Here is a 19,643-nt window from a genome sequence, read left to right as displayed (position 1 = left end):
ACCCCTTGTGCTCTCTCTATCTCTCTCTCTCTCTCTCTCTCTCTCGGCCACCCCTTGTTCTCTCTCTCTCTCTCTCTCGGCCACCCCTTGTTCTCTCTCTCTCTCTCTCTCTCTCTGCCACCCCTTGTTCTCTCTCTCTCTCTCTCTCTCTCTCTCGGCCACCCCTTGTGCTCTCTCTCTCTCTCTCTCTCTCGGCCACCCCTTGTGCTCTCTCTCTCTCTCTCTCTCTCTCTCGGCCACCCCTTGTGCTCTCTCTCTCTCTCTCTCTCTCTCTCTCTCTCTCTCTCTCTCTCTCTCTCTCTCTCTCTCTCTCTCGGCCACCCCTTGTGCTCTCTCTCTCTCTCTCTCTCTCTCTCTCGGCCACCCCTTGTGCTCTCTCTCTCTCTCTCTCTCTCTCGGCCACCCCTTGTGCTCTCTCTCTCTCTCTCTCTCTCTCTCGGCCACCCTTGTGCTCTCTCTCTCTCTCTCTCTCTCTCTCTCTCTCTCTCTCTCTCTCTCTCTCTCTCTCGGCCACCCCTTGTGCTCTCTCTCTCTCTCTCTCTCTCTCTCTCTCTCTCTCTCTCTCTCTCTCTCTCTCTCTCTCTCTCGGCCACCCCTTGTGCCCTCTCTCTCTCTCTCTCTCTCTCTCTCTGCCACCCCTTGCTCGCGCCCTCTCGGCCTCCCCTCTCTCAGCCACCCCATATCTTGGTCCCCCTGCAAAAATCGGAGCGCAAATGTGGATAATTGTTACAGTTGGTAGTTATTCTATATTTTGGTAATTCACACCAAGTGCTAGGCAGTTTTAAATATTTTCAGTTAAACTTATCCATGTAAGAAGGAGAGCCGTGCAATAATATTACAATCATTGGCATTTCAGAATTATATAAATGTAAAGCTTGTTTTACACATCTTTGGAACAGCCGGTTTCTGCAATGCACTCTTAAGACTCCCTTTCCTTATCTTCAATTCATTGAATATGGGCAGCAAGTTGGAGCAAAATGACAATTTATATCTTCCTGTTTTACAATGTATAAAATCCTGATTTTAACCATTTATTAAGGCTGTTTAGCTACCCAATCTGGACAACAGCACTCGGGTGTTTAGACAGAAAGAAAGAGGATAAAAATTTTCTCCATGCTTTTTAAAAACTCTTTATTTACCCTATATAACGTTGACCCCAATGTACTTGCCATGAGCAGTCGGGACTGTACATTAAAAACACATTGTATTACATAGTGAAATATCTCCTATATGCTTCTCAAATTATTTACCCGAGTGTCATTGCCTCTCCTTCGCCTTGGGTGATTGAACCTCTGCTGCATGTAAAATCAAGAAATATTTTAAAGCATCTCTTAAATATATTTGACTCCCAGCGTATAGGTGCTGGCATTTTAAAAGCCTTAAATTACTCTTCAGAGACGATGGAAAATGAAGGATCCAGGAAAACCTTGAAAGGTAATATCATAGTGTCACCACATACTTTTGCTATAGATGGTATAGGAGCTCTCTCAGCGGCTCAATGGGTGAGTGCACTGACCCATGTGCTGTTGAGTCACGAGCTCAAAAGAACCCCTGAGTGGGTGGCAGAGCTGCTGCAGTTGCTCTTGAGGTCTGGCAAGGGGTGGTGGAGGAGGGACGGAATTGGCTTTCAGTTGTTATCAGATGATCATCAATCAAGAGTAAACATGGGTCCAACTGTGATGCTCTAGATGGTCAAATTGGATAAAACAGTCATTTTGGCTCACTCAGGAAAGAATGGCCACTTGGGTGAGATGTTGAAAGGCTGTTTGTGCCCCTGGATCCATTCCGAGGCATAAACTCATAAAGAGGTGAGGGTTATGGGGATTTGTGGGGAACCTTTTAAATGCATATGTGGGAACTCTGTAGACAATATATAAATTGTATCCAGAGCCATGGGCAGATAACATTGGTAGTATTTTGAGCTATTCAAATTTGCGATCACATTAAAAACTAGCAAAAACTTGTACAGAAAACCATTAATCCTGCTGATTTTACCATTACAACTGGTGCTGGTTGTGATGTTAATCACTGGTACTGTATCATCAATGCAGGCATTGCACTGTATTAACTCTGCATATTATGTATAGAATTCAGGCCATCTTTGTTGGGAAACGTGTAAATTTTGTGTTGCAGTAATGGATGAGTGAGGCTATTCTTTGAAAAAGTGGCTCTCTTTGAGCAAAAGAGAGACATTCTTTACATTCTCTATTTTTGTTAACCATGCTACAGCAGTTTTAAGAATGTGTTTGTGTTTTAGTTTGAGCTAACAATAGATCAGCACGTCTTGTAGGCAACTTTAAACTAGCTTTAAAAAAGGTTCTCCATCAGTCCAGATACTAGACAGTACAAAAAAAACTATGATGTATGTGGTTACATTTATTTGTTTTCAGCCATCTTTCTTGGGACTCTGTTTTTTTTCATTCTTTCATGGGATATGGGCATCACTGGCAAGGCCAGCATTTGTTGCCCATCCTGAAGTACATTAGTGAACCAGATGGGTTTTACAACAATTGCCAATACTGAGACTAGCTTTCAATTCCAGATTTATTAAGTATTGTAGGAAATAGAGGCATGTCTCAGCTTTTCGTCTCGCACTCATCAGGACACTCGAGTACCAATATAAGGAGGAAAAACAATTTGTACTGCATGTGAAGAGTGTGCCGATTGGTTGGCAAGTGGCATTGCCATGGAGAATGCACCACTGATGGTGACTGACAGTTAACTATCAAGCATTGTTTGAAATTTTAAACCAGGCAGCCTGACCCTGATTGGTCAAGGCATTGTCTGAGGAATGAGTCAGTGAATGCCTGTCACTCATTTTGTTCAGCTGAAGCAGGCGCAGTATATTCCTGCATACCTAGCATCACACTGGCACTGAATTTTGCCAACAACAGGATGCTGCATTTCAGTGCCAGTATGATGCTAGGTATGTAGGCTGTATGCCCCAAAGACTGGCGGATCATATCAAACAGCATGTCCCAACTGCTGTTCACAACAGGCAGGGTGCATAACCTGTGCTTGCAAAACTCAAAACGCAGTGTCCAACGTTAGATGTGATTCCGCAAATGGACATCATTTGCTAAATAATCCTCAATGTGCCAAGAATTACTCTGATGACCAATTTAAGATAGTCAGTCACTCTCACAATGTGGCGCATATGCATGTACTAGAAGCTACATACATTAATATACAGGGCTCTGTTCTCTGCAGGCAAAAAGAACGTGTACATACATTGCCTTTTTCAGCTAAACAAAATGAGTGACAGCCATTTGCTGACTCATTCCTCAGGACAATGCCTTGACCAATCAGGGTCAAACTACCAGGTTTAAATTTCAAACCATGCTAGGCAGTTAACTGTCAGTCATCATCAGTGGTGCATTCTCCATGGCAATGCCACTTACCAACCAATCAGCACTCTTCACATATAGTAAAAATTGTTGTTTCTCCTCCTTATATTGGTGTTCTTATGTGTCCCGATGAGTGCAAGATGAAAAGCTGAGACATGTCTCTTTTTCCTGCAATAGTCAAGTTCTGTACTACCAAATTTATTTATGAATTAATTTCAATTCCACCAGCTGCTGAGGTGGAACTCAAACCTGTCTCCAGAGCAGTAGCCCTGGTCTCTGAATTACTATTCCAGTGACATTACCACTATGCCACCATCTTTCCCATTCTCCCTATGCTTATAAAGATACTCAGTCTTTGGACTGGGAACAAATACTCAGCATCAGTGATTGTGAATTCCTTTGGCTTGAGCTCTGAATTCCTGAAAATATTTTATTTTAACAGAGTCATTGGGTGTTATTTCCATGTTGCTGCCAGTTATTGCTGATGACAATTTTTGCTCAGCTCATTAACAGCCTCCTGTGGCTGAAGTCAGACTATTATTACTGCAGTACCGAATGGTCTTGGGCCTGTAGTTTGGCTCAATTCAAAGTTGCAAGTTGATTAATAATTCCATGCTTGTCTATGCAGAATAATGAAATATATCCAATTTACAATGATGTTTTCTCCCTCATACTAGTGTATGAAAAAGAGGGGGCCACGCAGAACTTCGTTGACCAGGTATTTGGTGGCACATTGACAAGTACAATCATGTGCGAGGAGTGCAAAATGGTGAGATTGATTCCTGTTGATCTATTGAAGTGAATGTTAATGGAAAAGCAACTTTGTAGTGATAGTATGTTAACTATTAAGAATTTAGAAGTTGTTTAATTTTGTCTACAATGTGTATTTTGATTAAGTTAATTTGTAAGCCAATTTTGTTTTGCCTCAGAATACTCGACCAATTTTCTTCTCCCCTGCCCTTCTCTCCTATAGTGTTGATTTCTTGTTGCATTATAATTCCACAGTGCCAGGTATCCTCCAATACTTTAATCGCATGCTCCCACTTGTTTGTATATGAGCCTTAACAATGAGCATCAGCAGGTTATTTGGATGTAGGAGCATCACAACTGAGTCTGATCCTGATCTCCATACAGGTGGACTTCCAGTAAAGAACCCAGGGCGCTTTTCGAATTCGGTCCTTGGGCAAATTGCAGCACTCTTACTGCTGCACAGGCTGAAGTCAACTAATTAAGAAGCTGGCGATCAAACATTGAATTTTCCTCACCATATGATAGAGCTACCATCAGAGCATTGAAGCTCTTGTTTTAGCCTTGCAAAACCTGAGTTGAATAACACAGTAGAATTGGCATTGTTTACAGTCTCTGTCTAACATGCAGTTGTACAACGGTGATTAAATTGTGAAGGGCAATTTGTGTCCTTTTGTTCAACTATTTTGTTTTGGGCAGAAAAAATCTATAGGCTTGCCTGATAAGTTCAGGAAGTTTATTCAGTGAATACTTTGTATCATGCAGACTCAGGTATGCCTGTTATTCTATGTTGTGTTCAGGTGAATACCTACCAACATACTTAATGTTGTCACATCTGTACTTGATAATTTTTGTATGGAGCTTTCTTTATAAATTCACAAGTTTTCAGAGGCTAGGCACTGAAGTATATTCTTTTGAATATTATAACTAAATTCACAATCAGGTGCTACTTTTGTTATTTTCAGTTTCAAGTTGATTATTTTTTAGGCAATTTGGAGCATGGACTTTTTGTTTTCAAACATGGGCCTTACCCGATTTTCCAGGATGTACATAAATTTAAAACATTTTTAGCAAGGATGTGATTTCATAGGTTAAATATAATCAAGGTGATCTGCAGCAATCTTCAAGATTTATTTACAGATTTAACTCTGAATTAGTTGATCTCAACCAGGGCAGTAGTTAGAAGGTTACCATTTGCTTTCTGTCTGCGAACAGGCGGAAATAATTTCAGGTTTCTGCTGCTGATTGCTTTGCAGCAACCTCTGTTGTTAGGGTGCATGTGTATACCTAGGTTAAGAACACCGTTGGGCTCAGCTGTAACATCCTGAATAGTAAAGCAACCTGGCGACACATTAAGAAGACCAACAAGGTCTCATTGCCAAGAAACTACTTTGGCAGCAGCAGGAGGAAAGGAAGAAAGGTATTGTTACTTTGCAAATTCAGCAATAAATTACCAAAAAAAATAATAGAAATATTTTGTCTGCTTTGTTCTCAGGTTACCTTAGTGAAAGAATCTTTTTTAGACTTGTCGCTCCCTGTTCTGGATGAGCAGGTAAAAATGGTGCTGTGGATCATTTCATTGTTGAAGTTCTATATTTTTTCCTAGCTTTTTCCATCCCTTTAATTCCAAGGGGTAATGCTTGGAAGCTCTTCATTGCAAAGCCCGAACTACACTGCAGCAGAACTGGCAATATTGGCAACAATGTCTCAAAACTTATTCCTGCACAATATTGTTTGGTGTATAATGTTCTGAATGTCAAGATAATTGACAGAAGGCATACATTATGAAGTATTTGATGTGTATATTTTATTAATATAACTGTAATTACCCTTAAAGTGCCAGTGCTACCCAAGGATGACTCTTTATGCGTAAAAATCTGCTTGGCCTGTGTCGTTAGATCTCTGATTACAGCTTCATCATCCAAACTTTGCACGAGTTTGGTATTTCTCTGTGGTCCCAGCAATGTGACAAAATGCATGTGACCTTGTTTGTTGTAGCAGAGACTACATGGATAAACTATTCAGCCCTCGGGGTTAAGATTGTCAATACATTAATTGTGGTGTTTGAATGCAGAGTGATAAGAAAAAAGCCCTAGGAAAAAATGGAAGAAATACGAGTGAGGACAATCAGAATGATAACCATGGGAATTGCGATGGAAATTTTGTTTCCAAGAACAGAGATGATGTCTCAACTGGCATTACCAAATACCAACAAAAGAAGGCAAAGAAACAGGCTAAAAAGCAAGCCAAGGTAAAGCGCATCTTGCTGTAATCTAAACAAATGTGATCAACTAATTGTCATTTAGAATCCTGAAAAGTTATGGCTTAGAAGGAACCCATTTGGACTATTGGGTCAGTACTGATGCTTTGCCAGAGCAATCCAAAATTAATACCAGTGACTTCCACTCTTCCCTTAACGTTGTCCTGTTTTTCTTCGACACGCTGCCCCTTAGCAACATATCCGGCAATGCAGTCTCAGGTTCCATGTGAACACTGATGACACCCAGCTCTACCACACCAGCAATCTTTGACCTTCCCACTGCCTCAAAATAGTCAGACTGCTGGTCTGACATCCAGTATTTGATTAACAGAAATTTCCTCCAGCTAAATGAAAGATTGAATGCATTGGTCCCCTCCACAAGCTCCACTCTTTAGCCATTAACTCTCTCCCTCTCTCTGCTAATTGAGGTCAAACCAAAGCATTTATAACTTTTGCATCCTATTCAACCCTGAGATGAGCTTCCGATGACACATCCTCTCTGGCACCAAGACTGTCTACTTCCGTTGCCATAACCTCTGCCACCCCTGCCTTAACTCATCCACTGTTGAAACCATCATCCACCCCTTTACCTCTGGACTTTATTATTCCACTGCTTTCTTGGCTGACCTTCCATCTTCCACCCTCCATAAACTTGAAGTCAGCAAAAATTCCACTGCCCATCTTCTAACTTGCACAAAGTCTCATTCACCCATTACCCTTTGTTCCCTGACCTATGTTGGTGCTGAGTCCTGCAACATCTCAATTTTAGTTGCATCTGTCATTTTTCTGCCCCTTCTGATCCAGGGTTTTTTAAGCATTCCTCTCATTAGTAAGCAATCTCCTTTTGTGTTGTCAACATTTGTAAAGATTATGTCCCCCATACCCGCGTTCAAATAATTATATCCAAGGAGTGAGACTAGACCACACGTTCTCCAATCCTCTCCTTCATTTACCCTCTTTGTTTCCTGTTTTTAAAATAAATTTCATTCTGCACTACTGCAATTACTTCTCTACCTGAATTTATCTAACAAGTCTCTTGGGAAACATCTTGCCAAATACTTCCTGGAGCTCCATATCTTCTACTACAATTCTAAGAGCTTGCTGCCACTGTTGACATGAGATTAACTGGTCTATATTTATGCGATTTAACCTGCTCTCCCTTTTTGAATATGCGGGTTAAATTGGCTACTCTACAGTCCCACGCTCGATATTCTCAGAGTTATGTATGATGTGGCCAAAATCCCACCACTGATCTGTGAACACGTTTGCTAACTTTTTCCCCCCAGCAAGTTAATTTGGGCTTGTTTTGATGACCTTTGACTTTATCAGAGTGAGAAAGAGTTCATGTTTCATAGCATGTCTAGCAGCAGCTATGGTAAGCATTTTTAGCATTTTCTGTTTTTATGTCAGATTTCCAGTATCCACTATTTTTCCTTTTGCATTTGTCCAATTGAGCAACCTTATTTCAGACTCTTCATTCATCCTTCACTGTTTTTCATTGAACCCAACTATGTTGTGGTCATTATTTTACAATTGTTATTCTACTCTTGCATCGATTATTCACCTCATTTTGTTTCTAGAACTAAATCCAGAATTGGTCCCCTTGTCCTCACTTATCACCCCACCAGCCTCCGCATTCAAAGGATCATCCTTCGCCATTTCCACCAACTCCAGCATGATGCCACCACCAAACACATTTTCCTTTTACCCACCCCCCGGCAGCATTCCACAGGGATCGTTCCCTCCGGGACACCCTGGTCCACTCCTCCATTACCCCCTACACCTCAACCCCCTCCCACGGCACCTTCCCATGAAACCGCAGAAGGTGCAACACCTGCCCCTTTACTTCCCCTCTCCTCACCGTCCAAGGGCCCAAACACTCCTTTCAAGTGAAGCAGCATTTCACTTGCACTTCGCTCAATTTAGTCTACTGCATTCACTGCTCCCAATGCGGTTTCCTCTACATTGGAGAGACCAAACGCAGACTGGGTGACCGCTTTGCGGAACACCTTCATTCTGTCCGCAAGCATTACCCAGACCTCCCTGTAACTTGCCATTTCAACACTCCACCCTGCTCTCATGCCCACATGTCCGTCCTTGGCTTGCTGCATTGTTCCAGTGAAGCTCAACGCAAACTGGAGGAACAGCACCTCATCTTCTGACTAGGCACTTTACAGCCTTCCAGACTGAATATTGAGTTCAACAATTTTAGATCATGAACTCTCTCCTCCATCCCCACCCCCTTTCCGATCCCCCTTTTTTTCCCAATAATTTATATAGATTTTTTTTTCCTACCTATTTCCATTATTTTTAAATGTATTTCCATCCGTTGTTTTATCTTTGCCTTTTTAGCCTATTTCGATCCCTTCCCCCCACCCCACTCCCACTAGGGCTATCTGTACCTTTATTATCACATTCCTTAGATAATATCACCAGCTTCAAACCTTTTTGTTCTTTTTTCTATGACATCTTTTGGTTATCTCCACCTATCACTGGCCCTCTATCCAGCTCTACTTGTCCCACCCCCCCCTTAAACCAGCTTATATTTAACCTCTTTTCTATTTTTCCTTAGTTCTGTTGAAGAGTCATACGAACTCGAAACGTTAACTGTGTTCCTTTCCGCAGATGCTGTCAGACCTGCTGAGTTTTTCCAGGTATTTTTGTTTTTGTTTTGGATTTCCAGCATCCACAGTTTTTTGCTTTTATCTTGGTTCTTTTCTTGTTGGGTTAGAAACAGATTGATCTAGGAGGTAGTCCTAAATGCAATTTAAATGATATTTCCACTTTAGCATTACCTTTTTCCAGCCTGTCTTGAGAGTTAAAATCACCCAGTATTAATGTTCTGTTGTTCTTGCATTTCTTTATGATCTAACTTCAGATCTCCCATTTGATGTCATCTCCACCCTTTGGCGTGTTGTAATGCACACCTAGGAATTTCCCTTCCTATTTTTAAGTCAGATACATATGGATTCTGCCTTTGCAGCCCTCTAGGGCATCCTCACATACTTATGTTGAAGTAGATTTTTTTTTGCTCCCACTGCCACCCCCATTCACCGACTTGCTTTTCCTGCTTATATCTTCTAAAAGTGTTATGATGTGGGACCTTAAGTTTCTAATCCTGTCCAAACTTAAGTCATCTCTGTTAATGTTACTGTGTCATGTCCCTCCATTGTTACTAATGCTCCAATTTTGTTCTTCAGTGCTTTGCGCATTCACATGCATATCACTTAATCTTAAATAACTTATTTGTCCTGAAACAAAAACAGAAAATGCTGGAAAAACTGGAAAGAAAAAAAAGAGTTAACATTTCGAGTCCATGTTCAGAAAAAGAGTCATACAGACTCAAAATGATCGCTCTTCTTTCTCTCCACAGATGCTGTCAGACCTGCTGAGTTTTTCCAGCATTTTCTGTTCTTGTTTCAAATTTCCAACATCCACAGTATTTTGCTTTTAACTTATTTGTCCTGGTCTTGTTTAACTGTTATCATTTGCTCCTTCTACATGTTTTTATCTCTCTCTCACAACATCTTACTTTCTCCTTTTCCTCTGGTATTTTCCGTTTATTTTAGCTAAGTCTTCTGCTTCTACTCCAATAGCTTTACTAAGGCTAATACTCCATCTTGAGTGGCAAATTTTAGTTTCTTCCTGTTTAAATCCCTCCAAAACCACCCCCTGCCTCCCCAAACCTGCATCACTGCCTTGCCTCTCTGCAAGGCTATTGATGCCATTTCAGCATTTTAGGTTAAGGCAGCTCCTTTTTCCAGAAGTCACTGCAATGCTATAAGAATATGAACACCTCTGTCCTGCACCATCCCTCAGCCACACATGGAATCGTTTTTAATCTGCTGAGCAGCACAGGAAGCAATATGAAGATTGTTTTTTTTTCAAGCTAGCGCCCAACTCCTTAAACCACTTCTGCAAGACTTCAAATATCTCTGTCATTGGTTCCAGTATAGACTGTGACCCTTGGCTGTTGTTCCCTCCTGTTTTTTTTAAATTTCCTTTTCAGGGTGGCAAGGCCACTGTTTATTGTACATCCCTTAGATGCTCTCTTGAACTGCTAGTCACAATTAAATACAACTGAGTGGCTTGCTAACTCACTTCAGAGCACAGTTAAGAGTCAACCATGTTGATGTGGAACTGGAGTCACATAAAAGACAGACTGGGTAAGGACACCACGTTCCTGAAAGGACATATCCTTCACTCTGGTGCGTCAGAAATGCAAATTACCATTCAGGATGTCTGGTCAAAACTGTGGGGGGGAAAAACTATTTGTACTTGCGATTCTTTGTACCATCTTCTCCTGAGTTGCCATCACTATTCACTGCATAGTATCTAATCCTATGTATCTATTGGACAGTTACAGTAATTGAGGAGTTTCCTGCAATTCTATGTCCCGTCCCGCTCTGATGCCTCTGCAAATGGTCGCCTGTTGTTTCTTTCTGAATTAATCCATGTCCTGAACTGCCTATCACAGTCTCTTGGGTAACTGCGTTTTAGAAAGTACTATTCATCCTATCTGTTTCTGGGGACTGCGTCCAATTGCCCTTTGAGCACCAAGATCCTCTGATCCAAGGACTCAATTTTCCAACACTTGGTGTAAATATGCCTCTGTTGGATGTACTGAGTGTGCATGATGGGATGGCCCACGTATCACCACCCACACATACACACACTTATACACAATTGCTTTATTAAACATGTTCCTCAATTTTTATTAGAATTAGCTTTAGAATCCTAACGTAGAGTTTCCATTTGGCCAAAATTTGCTGGATACAATCTTCAGTTAAAATTAACTGGAAGTGACCTTTGGTCCTTCTGGTCTGTCTGACCCATATTATGCTGAAACTTTACCCACCAGAGTACAAAATGTTATAATTATGAATCCACATGGCATTTATGATTTTGTACACATGGCCTCTCACGCTGCAAAGCAAGTTCCTGATCAACTGTTGTTTTATCCAATTGAAGTAAATTCAGTTTTGTAGGTATCTCTCCAAGCCAAGAACCCCAATGTTCTATAATCATCGAATCATCCCATTCGCCATATACATGCTACCCCCTTGCAGCGACTTGGCAAAGAATTTATGCATGTATATAGGGCCCACTCTTTATCTCCCCCCCCTCCCCCATTGCCTCAAGGGTTGTTGCTATACTACCCAATATCAACTTCCTTAATTTCTCATAGCTCATTATTGGTAAGCTTGAATGCACCTTGTCACTTCTCATTTGCCTCAGGCACTGAGTCCATCATGCTGTCTTGCTGTAGCTGCTTCCTCAGGCAGATCTTGGTCATGCGCAGTATCAATGTTGTATGAATTTTCTACGCCACAGGCTGTGTTTCAATTGCCCAGATATGCTCCACCTCATCAGTTTTGCTGCCAAAATCCTCATCCATACCTTTAGCACCCAGAGCTTCTTCAGCCTTCCGCTTTCCATCCTCACTTCCTAAGTCCTGAGCCTGTCCAACTTTACTGACTGGTGAATCAACTTAAAGTTCCTTGTTCTCAAATCTCTGCGTATCCTTACTCTCTCCTGATCCATTTGAGTAATCTTCTCAAGCCATACATCTTAGTTCACCCCCTCCACTCCTGACCCGATTTTCTTGTTCCACCATCGGAGGCCCATCCATCAGTATTTCGGCTAACTACAATTAATTTACATCAGAAAATCGTTTTCCAAATGACTTGCTTTATTTATTTATTTTCTCAGTGTTCTCACTAGGTATATTTGATAAATAGTACCTTTATGTTATGGAAAAAATCATACTTGAGCTAATGTATTTGATTTTTGTACCAAACATCCTAACTTGCTGATGCAGGTGACTTGTTTTGCTTTTCTGCACCCTGTAGAACTCCCACCAGCTTGATATGCTTGGCATCCTTGGATTCTTGGTATCCTTGGATTCTTGGTCAATATCTTTGCCATGATATTCTGAGCAATGCAGCAGTAGATATTTGAAGTCTTTTGATATTTGAACTCCCATGAAACCACCTCTTTTCTGTTTTGGTTTGTTTGTAGAACCAACGTCAGCAACAAAAGCACCAGGCAAAAGTGCTTGATTTGGAGAACTCCTCCCCTGCCAAATGTTCCTTGGATGAAGCACAGAGTGATAAAGATGCTGCTTGTTCAGAAAACAAGGCAGACTTAGAATCAGATAACATTGTAGAAGAGGTCTGTCCAGAAGAGAGTCTTTCTGACAGCATACCTACTGACCACTGTCTTGGAACCATAAGAAAAGAATCCATGGAAGAAAATGGCCACGAACTGAGCCAAGACAACACTAATATAGATAATGAGGAAGAGGAGTCTAGTGAAATTGCGCATAGGGAAAAACACACTAATCATTCCCACAACTCAAAGAACTTTGACTCTTCAGATATACTTGAGTCATTCGTGATGAATGAGAACCAATTTAGTGCACTTTGCTCCAGTGAAGATGAAGAAAATATTATCAATAATATGAATGAATTAAATCTGAATGAGTGCACAGTGAATCATGATGAAATAGCTTTAAACCTGGAGGAGTATAAGAACTCTGGAACTACAAATGATTTGCTCTCTTCCACGAAAGACACACAGGTGGTTTTTTTGGACCCAGAGAATGCATTTTGCACCCTTACAGACAGAGAGCTACTGAGCATAGAGGACTGTTCTATTGGGGCTTGTTTGCGTCAGTTCACTCAGATAGAAAAACTCATTGGAGCAAATAAACTGCTGTGTGAAGAATGTACCCAAAGGCAGCGCAAAAATGGATCAAAGACCAATGCAAATGGTAGTAAAATAACACATTGTGTTTACAATTTCAAATATCATATGCCTTGTATTATGGATGCATAGCATGGAGTTAGTATATTATATCTTAAAACAATTAGGATTGGTATCTTTTAAGCCCTTGAATGCTGATTCCAGAACTTGAACCTAAATTTAAACACTTGCTACCAGTAGTATTTGAGTGCAGTGATGATCCCCATTTTTAAAAAAATTCATTTACGGGATGTGGGCATCACTGGCTAGGCCAGCATTTATTGCCGATCCACAATTGCCCTTGAGAAGGCGGTGGTGAGCTGCCTTCTTGAACTGCTGAAGGCCCTGTGGTGGAGGTACACGCACAGTGGTGTTAGAGAGGGAGTTCCAGGATTTTGACCCAGCGACAGTGAAGGAACGGCGAAATATTTCCAAGTCAGGATGGTGACTTGGTGGCTTGGTGGGGAATTTCCAGGTGGTGGTGTTCCCATGTGTCTGCTGCCCTTGTCCTCCTAGATGGTAGTGGTCATAGGTTTGGAAGGTGCTGTCTAAGGGCCTTGGTGAGCTTCTGCAGTGCGTCTTGTAGATGATACACAATGCAAAATCATTCCAGAGCACTCCGATAACAACTTCAATTTCTATAGCGCCTTTAACATAGTAAAACTTCCTAAGTACACGGATTGCACAGAAGTGTAATCAGTCAGAAATTTGATGCCAAGGAGACCTTAAGACAGGTGACTAAAAGCTTGGTGAAAGAGATAGGTTTGAAGCAGTGCATTAAAGGAGAGCGATGAAGAGACTGGGGTTTTGGGAGGGGAATTTCGTAACTGAGTCTAGATGGCTGAAGGCCAGCCACAGGGTTACGTGATGTTTGTAGTGCTGTATACCTATCTCCCACTTTATTATGTTCAGTACAGATCTACAGCAACTGTTCTGCAGAGATGTTTGTTTGAGGCAAAAATATCTTCTATCACCAAAAAAGTTTTAATTTTCATTGGAATGTAATCAGACACATTTAAACTCACTTCCTTTTTTAAAAAAATAATTTGCAGATGAAAAGAAAGTGTACACGAATGCCAGAAAACAAATGCTTATTTCATCTCCTCCTCCAATTCTTACACTTCATTTGAAAAGATTTCAACAGGTAATTATTCAAAATTACTTTTCCAAACTAAATTTATGCACCTGGTGGGATTCTATGTTTCTATATTTTTGTTGCATTTTCCAGAGTGATGTGCATAAAATGAACATGGACCATGTCTAATGTCCAGATCTTTACATGTTACATAAATGCAGGCTGAAGTATCATGCGTGTCATGCATATATTACGCATGTTGGACCTAAAGGTCTTTTTGTTCTGTGTGTATAAATGTAGTAATTTCTGACATTACAACAGTGACTAAAACTTCCAAGCATTTTTCTGGCTGTAAAGTGCTTTGAGACTATGAAAGGTGCTATATAAGTTCAAGTTTATTTTAATGGAAAATATTTTTAAGTAGTTATGCAGGACTTTATTGGAAATAATTCAGTTTGAAAAATAAAACCTAGATATGCTCACGAATTCCATGCCTGAAATAAATTATTTAATCATCCTGATAGAAATTATAGGTAACTGCATCTTTAAATGTCTGGCTGGCAAGTACAATTAAGAAGTTTGGAAGAACGTAGTTTTGAAGGACAAATGATTACTTTTGCAAAAATTGGCATGAGAAAGCAAATTTAAGTTCTATTGCAATTTTTAAAAACATATTCTGATTTATATTGGCAAAATGGTTAGTTTGCAATATAATGTGGACTTTTAAGGAACCATTCCATCTGTGGGCCTGAACATTAGTAACAGTTGAATATTTACTCTTCTGTGACGAGATTAAATGGAAACATGATTTGCTAGGATTCTCAATGGTTTAACCACTATTATTCACTTTGTAAAAGATATTTTGCAGAACTATTGGTATAAATTTTCAGCTGTGTGGCATATCAGTGAAAGACTAGCTTTATTTTTGGTTATTAGTGACTGAGGTGTGCACAAACATTGTCAAACTGCAAATGTTTTTCTCCCCCATAGTTAGGGTTCAATCTTCGCAAAATAAACAAGCATATCCATTTCCCACAAGTGCTTGATCTTGCTCCGTTCTGTGCACTAAACTGCAAGGTAAGAAATGAGGAAGTGTATGCTACTGGTGTCATTAAGTTTTACTACCTTGTGCTTTAAAACCTTTTCTTTTCTATCCCAATTTTCCTCCCTTCTTCTCCCCTTTTCCCTGTAGATAACTTATGCTAGGAGCACTTCCCAAATGCGGTAGTACTTTGAGGCATGAGATTGCTGACAGTAAATTTGTTTCACTGCATTATCCAATAGTTCTAGTTAATGTAGAAAAAGGAAGCTAATGTATCCTGTTCAAATTAAGTATTTCAAGGGATAATATTTACTGCTTTGAAGAGGGGAGTTTAAATTCTCTGCTGAAATTCCAGCTTATCTAAGTGTAAATGGATAACCAAAATTGTGATTAGTGATTTAGACGAGAGGTATGTTGTTTGAGCCTTTGTTATCCAGCAATTGTGTTCCCCTCCCCCCTTTTTGCGGTTTCACTGTAATATACTCCTCCTGCACCAACTTGTGAGGAAGATCAAAGTTCATAGAATCATAGCATGGTTAGAGCACAAAGAGGCCATTTGGTCTGTTGTGTTCATGCTGGCTCTCTGCAAGAGCTAGTCCCAGTCCCCTCACCCCCATTTCTCTGGGATTAAATGTATTCTTGGAGGTTTCATCGTTTGACTTATCCCCACGCTCTAGCCATTATTTGGCAAACACATCCATCCTTGTGATGCACTACCTACACCAATTGGAAAGCAAAAAGACTCATTACCCAATTGGATGATTAACTATATATTGAGTAAAGAAAGTTTTTTAAAAATGACCAAAAAGAAACATTTTTTTTAATGTCCTGATGACTTTTCTCCAGGGTAACAGACAGCCGTGTCCTGGAGATTGACCAATTCCTCGAGACTCCAGGCCAATCCTGGAGGGTTGGCACCCTATCCACACTCTCAGGCAGTGCATTCCAGATCTTCACCACCTGCTGCGTAAACATGTTTTTCCTCATGTCACCTTGGTGCTTTTGCCATTCACCTTAAATCGGTGTCCTTGGTTCTCAGCCCTTCCACAAATGCGAACAGTTTCTCCCTATTTACTTTGTTCAGACCCCTCATGATTTTGAACACTTCTATCAAACCTCCTCTTAATCTTTTTATCTAAGGAGAATAACCCCGGCTTCTCCATTCTAGCCACATAACTGGTTCCAGGGATGAGGGACTTCATTCTCGTAAATCTTTCATATCCTTCCTAAAGTGTGGTGCCAAAAGTTGGATACAATTGTCCAGTTGAGATTGAACCAGTGCTTCGTAAAAGTTCGCCAGAACTTCCTTGCTTTTGTATTCTATGTCTTAATTTTCAAGCCCAAAATTCTGTTTGCCTGATTTCCATTCTCAACCTGCCCTGCAATTATGCACATATACCCAAAGTCCCACAGCCCCTGTAGAATTATATATTTTATTTTCTTTTGCCTTACCTTGTTCCTTCCTACCAGAATGTATCACTTTGTACTTTTCTGCATTAAATTTAATTTGCCGCATGTCTGCCCATTTCACCAGCCTTTTTATGTTCTCTTGAAGTCTACCCCTATCCTCCTCACAGCTCACAATACTTTCAAGTTTTGTGTCATCTGCAAATTTTGAAATTGTACCCTGCACACCCAAGTCAGATCATTAATACATATCAAGAAAAGCATTGGTCCTAATAACCCTGCGAAACTCCACTATTTAACTTCTTCCAGCCTGAAAAAAACTGTAAACCTGTTTCCTGTCATCCAGTCAACCTCATATCCATGTTGACACTGTATCTTTTATTCCATGGGCTTTAACTTTGCTGACAAGCCTGTATTGTGGTACCTTTTATCAAATACTTTTGTGTACATAACAAATGCGTTACCTTCATCAATCGCCTGTTACCTCATCAAAAAACTCAACATCCTCCTCTTTGGTAAAGACATGCAAAGTGCTAATTTACTACCTCAGCCACGCACTCTGCCTCCATACGTAAATCTCATTTTTGCTCACTAATCAGCCCCACTCCTCTTTTCATAATTCATGTGCCAGCATGTTTGTGGTTCCTGCCATATTTTCAGAGAATAGTAAAATCCATTTTGAATACTTTGCATGACATAAAGCCTGAAGCTGGTATGGCAGAGCTGCCCAGGAATAATTTTCCCTCCCTTCTGTTGCTCCTTAATATTCATGCTGTAGTGTGCAACAAAACTGTCAGTCTGCACTTCATTTCACAGCCAGTTGTCTATCCTGTTACTTATTCTTTCTCTATCCATTGAAGATATGACTAGAATTGCATAATTGTATTCAATAATTTCATGGTAATAAAATTTTAATTAGAGTTTAATATTTTCCTTGCACCTCAACAGCAACTGTCTTGAGTTAATTGCCACCTCTGTGTTCTGTCTCTCAGAATGTGGCAGAGAACTGTACGAATGTATTATATAGTCTGTATGGAGTTGTGGAGCATAGTGGCACTATGAGATCTGGACATTATACGGCTTATGTTAAGGTGCGAACTCCCTGCAGTCGCCTTGCTGAATATGTGATGACTAGATGTACACTGCCAGGTAAGTGTTATCTGCAACACATTATGAAAATTACTGGTGGCAAATTCCATATCATAATTCTGACAGCATCATTGTTTGAGATAATTTGATAGATTTAAAGATGCATGACTCGTTTTAAATTCTTACTGCTTATCAAAGTAACTTTGTTACTACAAAAGCAAACTACTGCAGATGCTGGAAATTTGAAATGAAAACTGAAAATGCTGGAAATACTCAGCACGTCTGACATCATCTGTGGGGAGAGAAACAGTATTTCCAGCATTTTCTATTTTTAACTCTGCTACTAAATTGATTTAGATTTTATTGCATAGCAAGCAAAGGTAGAAAGAGTATTCATTTTTGAAAAAATTGAGCAGAAATTTTAAATTGCATTGCTTAAGGGTTTGGAATTCACTTTTTATCGGTGTTCATCGTTTTCACCAAAAACAGTTATTGGCAAATTGAATTTAAAGGTTGTTCCATACAATTAGGAAAGTTTAGAAGCAGAAAATAGGCAGTTAGCCTCCCATTCCCATTTTTTTTGATACATTGGAAGGAAGTTTGGACAGTCATAGGAATATTTTGAAGCTATTTCGAGCAGTGCATCCCTATATATTGCTTTGATGGTCTCTGTGCAGTTCATTTTTAAATCAAAACGTCAAAATGATACACAAGTCCATTTGCAGTTTACTTATTAGAACCCCGAATGGTGCAATTTAAATAAGAATTCTATTCTTCAGTAACCAGGGAAGGGGGGTGGGGGTGGAATTGAGTCTGAAAACCTTAGTGATTAACGGACTTTTTTTGATTTGAACTAGGTAGTAATTAACAATTCTGTTTCTCTTGTTAACAGAAATCAAAGCAGAGCCACCCATGGGTAACTGGTTCCATATAAGTGATACCCGTGTGCAAGCAGTGCCAGAGATGAAAGTACTAAGTGCCCAGGCCTACCTGCTGTTTTATGAGAGAATTCTCTAACTGTCACCTATGAAAGGACATATTACCAATTTTTCATTTCAGAATAGACCACTTGTTTAATTTCTGGCAGAAAAATGGAAATAAATGTCAAAGTTCTAAATCTATGCAACATTCAATTAGATTAAATAATTGCCCAAAAGAAATGGCTTGTATGACATGAACCCTTATGTACTACTATAGATAAAAACAAATTAGTCATTTTGAAAGTAAGACATGCAAAAACTTGAGAATAAAATGTATTGACTTAAATTTAGAGGTATATTTTGCTATCAAAAGTACTTGTTGAATATATGGCATTTTAAAAAATATTCATGGCCCTCATTTCTTATCCTAAAACCATGGGCATTTCCATAATTTGAAACCAAATGTTCATGGAAGTCAAATGGAAGATTTTTTTTATAAATTAAATTATTCTACTCATTTAAATGTTGTGAAATGATGTTTCCAAGTTTGAAAGTGAGGAAGACAACCACATCTGTTGATCAGACTAATTAACTTTTTCACTGCAAGCAAGCAGCCACCAATGGTTACTAAAGTCAAAACTGACAATTTTGAAACAAATGGTTCAAGTCTATGTATAATGTATTGTAAAGTTTATTGGTAATCAAAAGTCACAGGCAATCACAACTGGAATAAAACAGTCTTTATATTCATTTGGTAATTTTTTGACTGAAATTTGGTAGCACCATAGAAAGAGAACAAGGCCTTTCAAATCCAGCTTTATGGTTTTTATTTCTTGTCTCATGGTGAAGCTTCCCACCATCTGTGACCAAACTACTGTGGTGGTGGTGGTGGCAGTGGTAAACATAAACATTCCCTCATGTCTGTGGATCAACATCTTGATCATCCAGATAAACAATTGTCTCAATCATCACTCCCACTTGAAGATGGTGCAGCCTTCAGTCTTTGACA

General features: G+C 39.9%; 1 protein-coding gene across 2 annotated transcripts in view; it reads left to right on the top strand.

Moving 5' to 3' along the window:
• usp16 (ubiquitin specific peptidase 16) overlaps window positions 1–19,380 on the top strand; it is a 59,829-nt gene extending 40,449 nt beyond the window's left edge. For both annotated transcript variants that reach the window (XM_078559901.1, XM_078559900.1), the window contains exons 10-18: window positions 1,353–1,434; window positions 4,025–4,116; window positions 5,590–5,646; window positions 6,169–6,345; window positions 12,376–13,129; window positions 14,154–14,245; window positions 15,167–15,253; window positions 17,618–17,774; window positions 18,607–19,380. In XM_078559901.1, the coding sequence (XP_078416027.1) occupies window positions 1,353–1,434; window positions 4,025–4,116; window positions 5,590–5,646; window positions 6,169–6,345; window positions 12,376–13,129; window positions 14,154–14,245; window positions 15,167–15,253; window positions 17,618–17,774; window positions 18,607–18,731 (1,623 nt within the window). In that variant the 3' untranslated portion in view covers window positions 18,732–19,380. The remainder of the gene's footprint in view (window positions 1–1,352; window positions 1,435–4,024; window positions 4,117–5,589; window positions 5,647–6,168; window positions 6,346–12,375; window positions 13,130–14,153; window positions 14,246–15,166; window positions 15,254–17,617; window positions 17,775–18,606) is intronic.
• The last annotated feature ends 263 nt before the right edge of the window (window positions 19,381–19,643 follow it).

Source organism: Cetorhinus maximus, chromosome 16 (genome assembly GCF_964194155.1).
Source record: "Cetorhinus maximus chromosome 16, sCetMax3.hap1.1, whole genome shotgun sequence".
Taxonomy (NCBI): Eukaryota; Metazoa; Chordata; class Chondrichthyes; order Lamniformes; family Cetorhinidae; genus Cetorhinus; species Cetorhinus maximus.
Note: the sequence above shows the minus strand (reverse complement) of the source record. Positions and strands in the feature narration are given on the sequence as shown.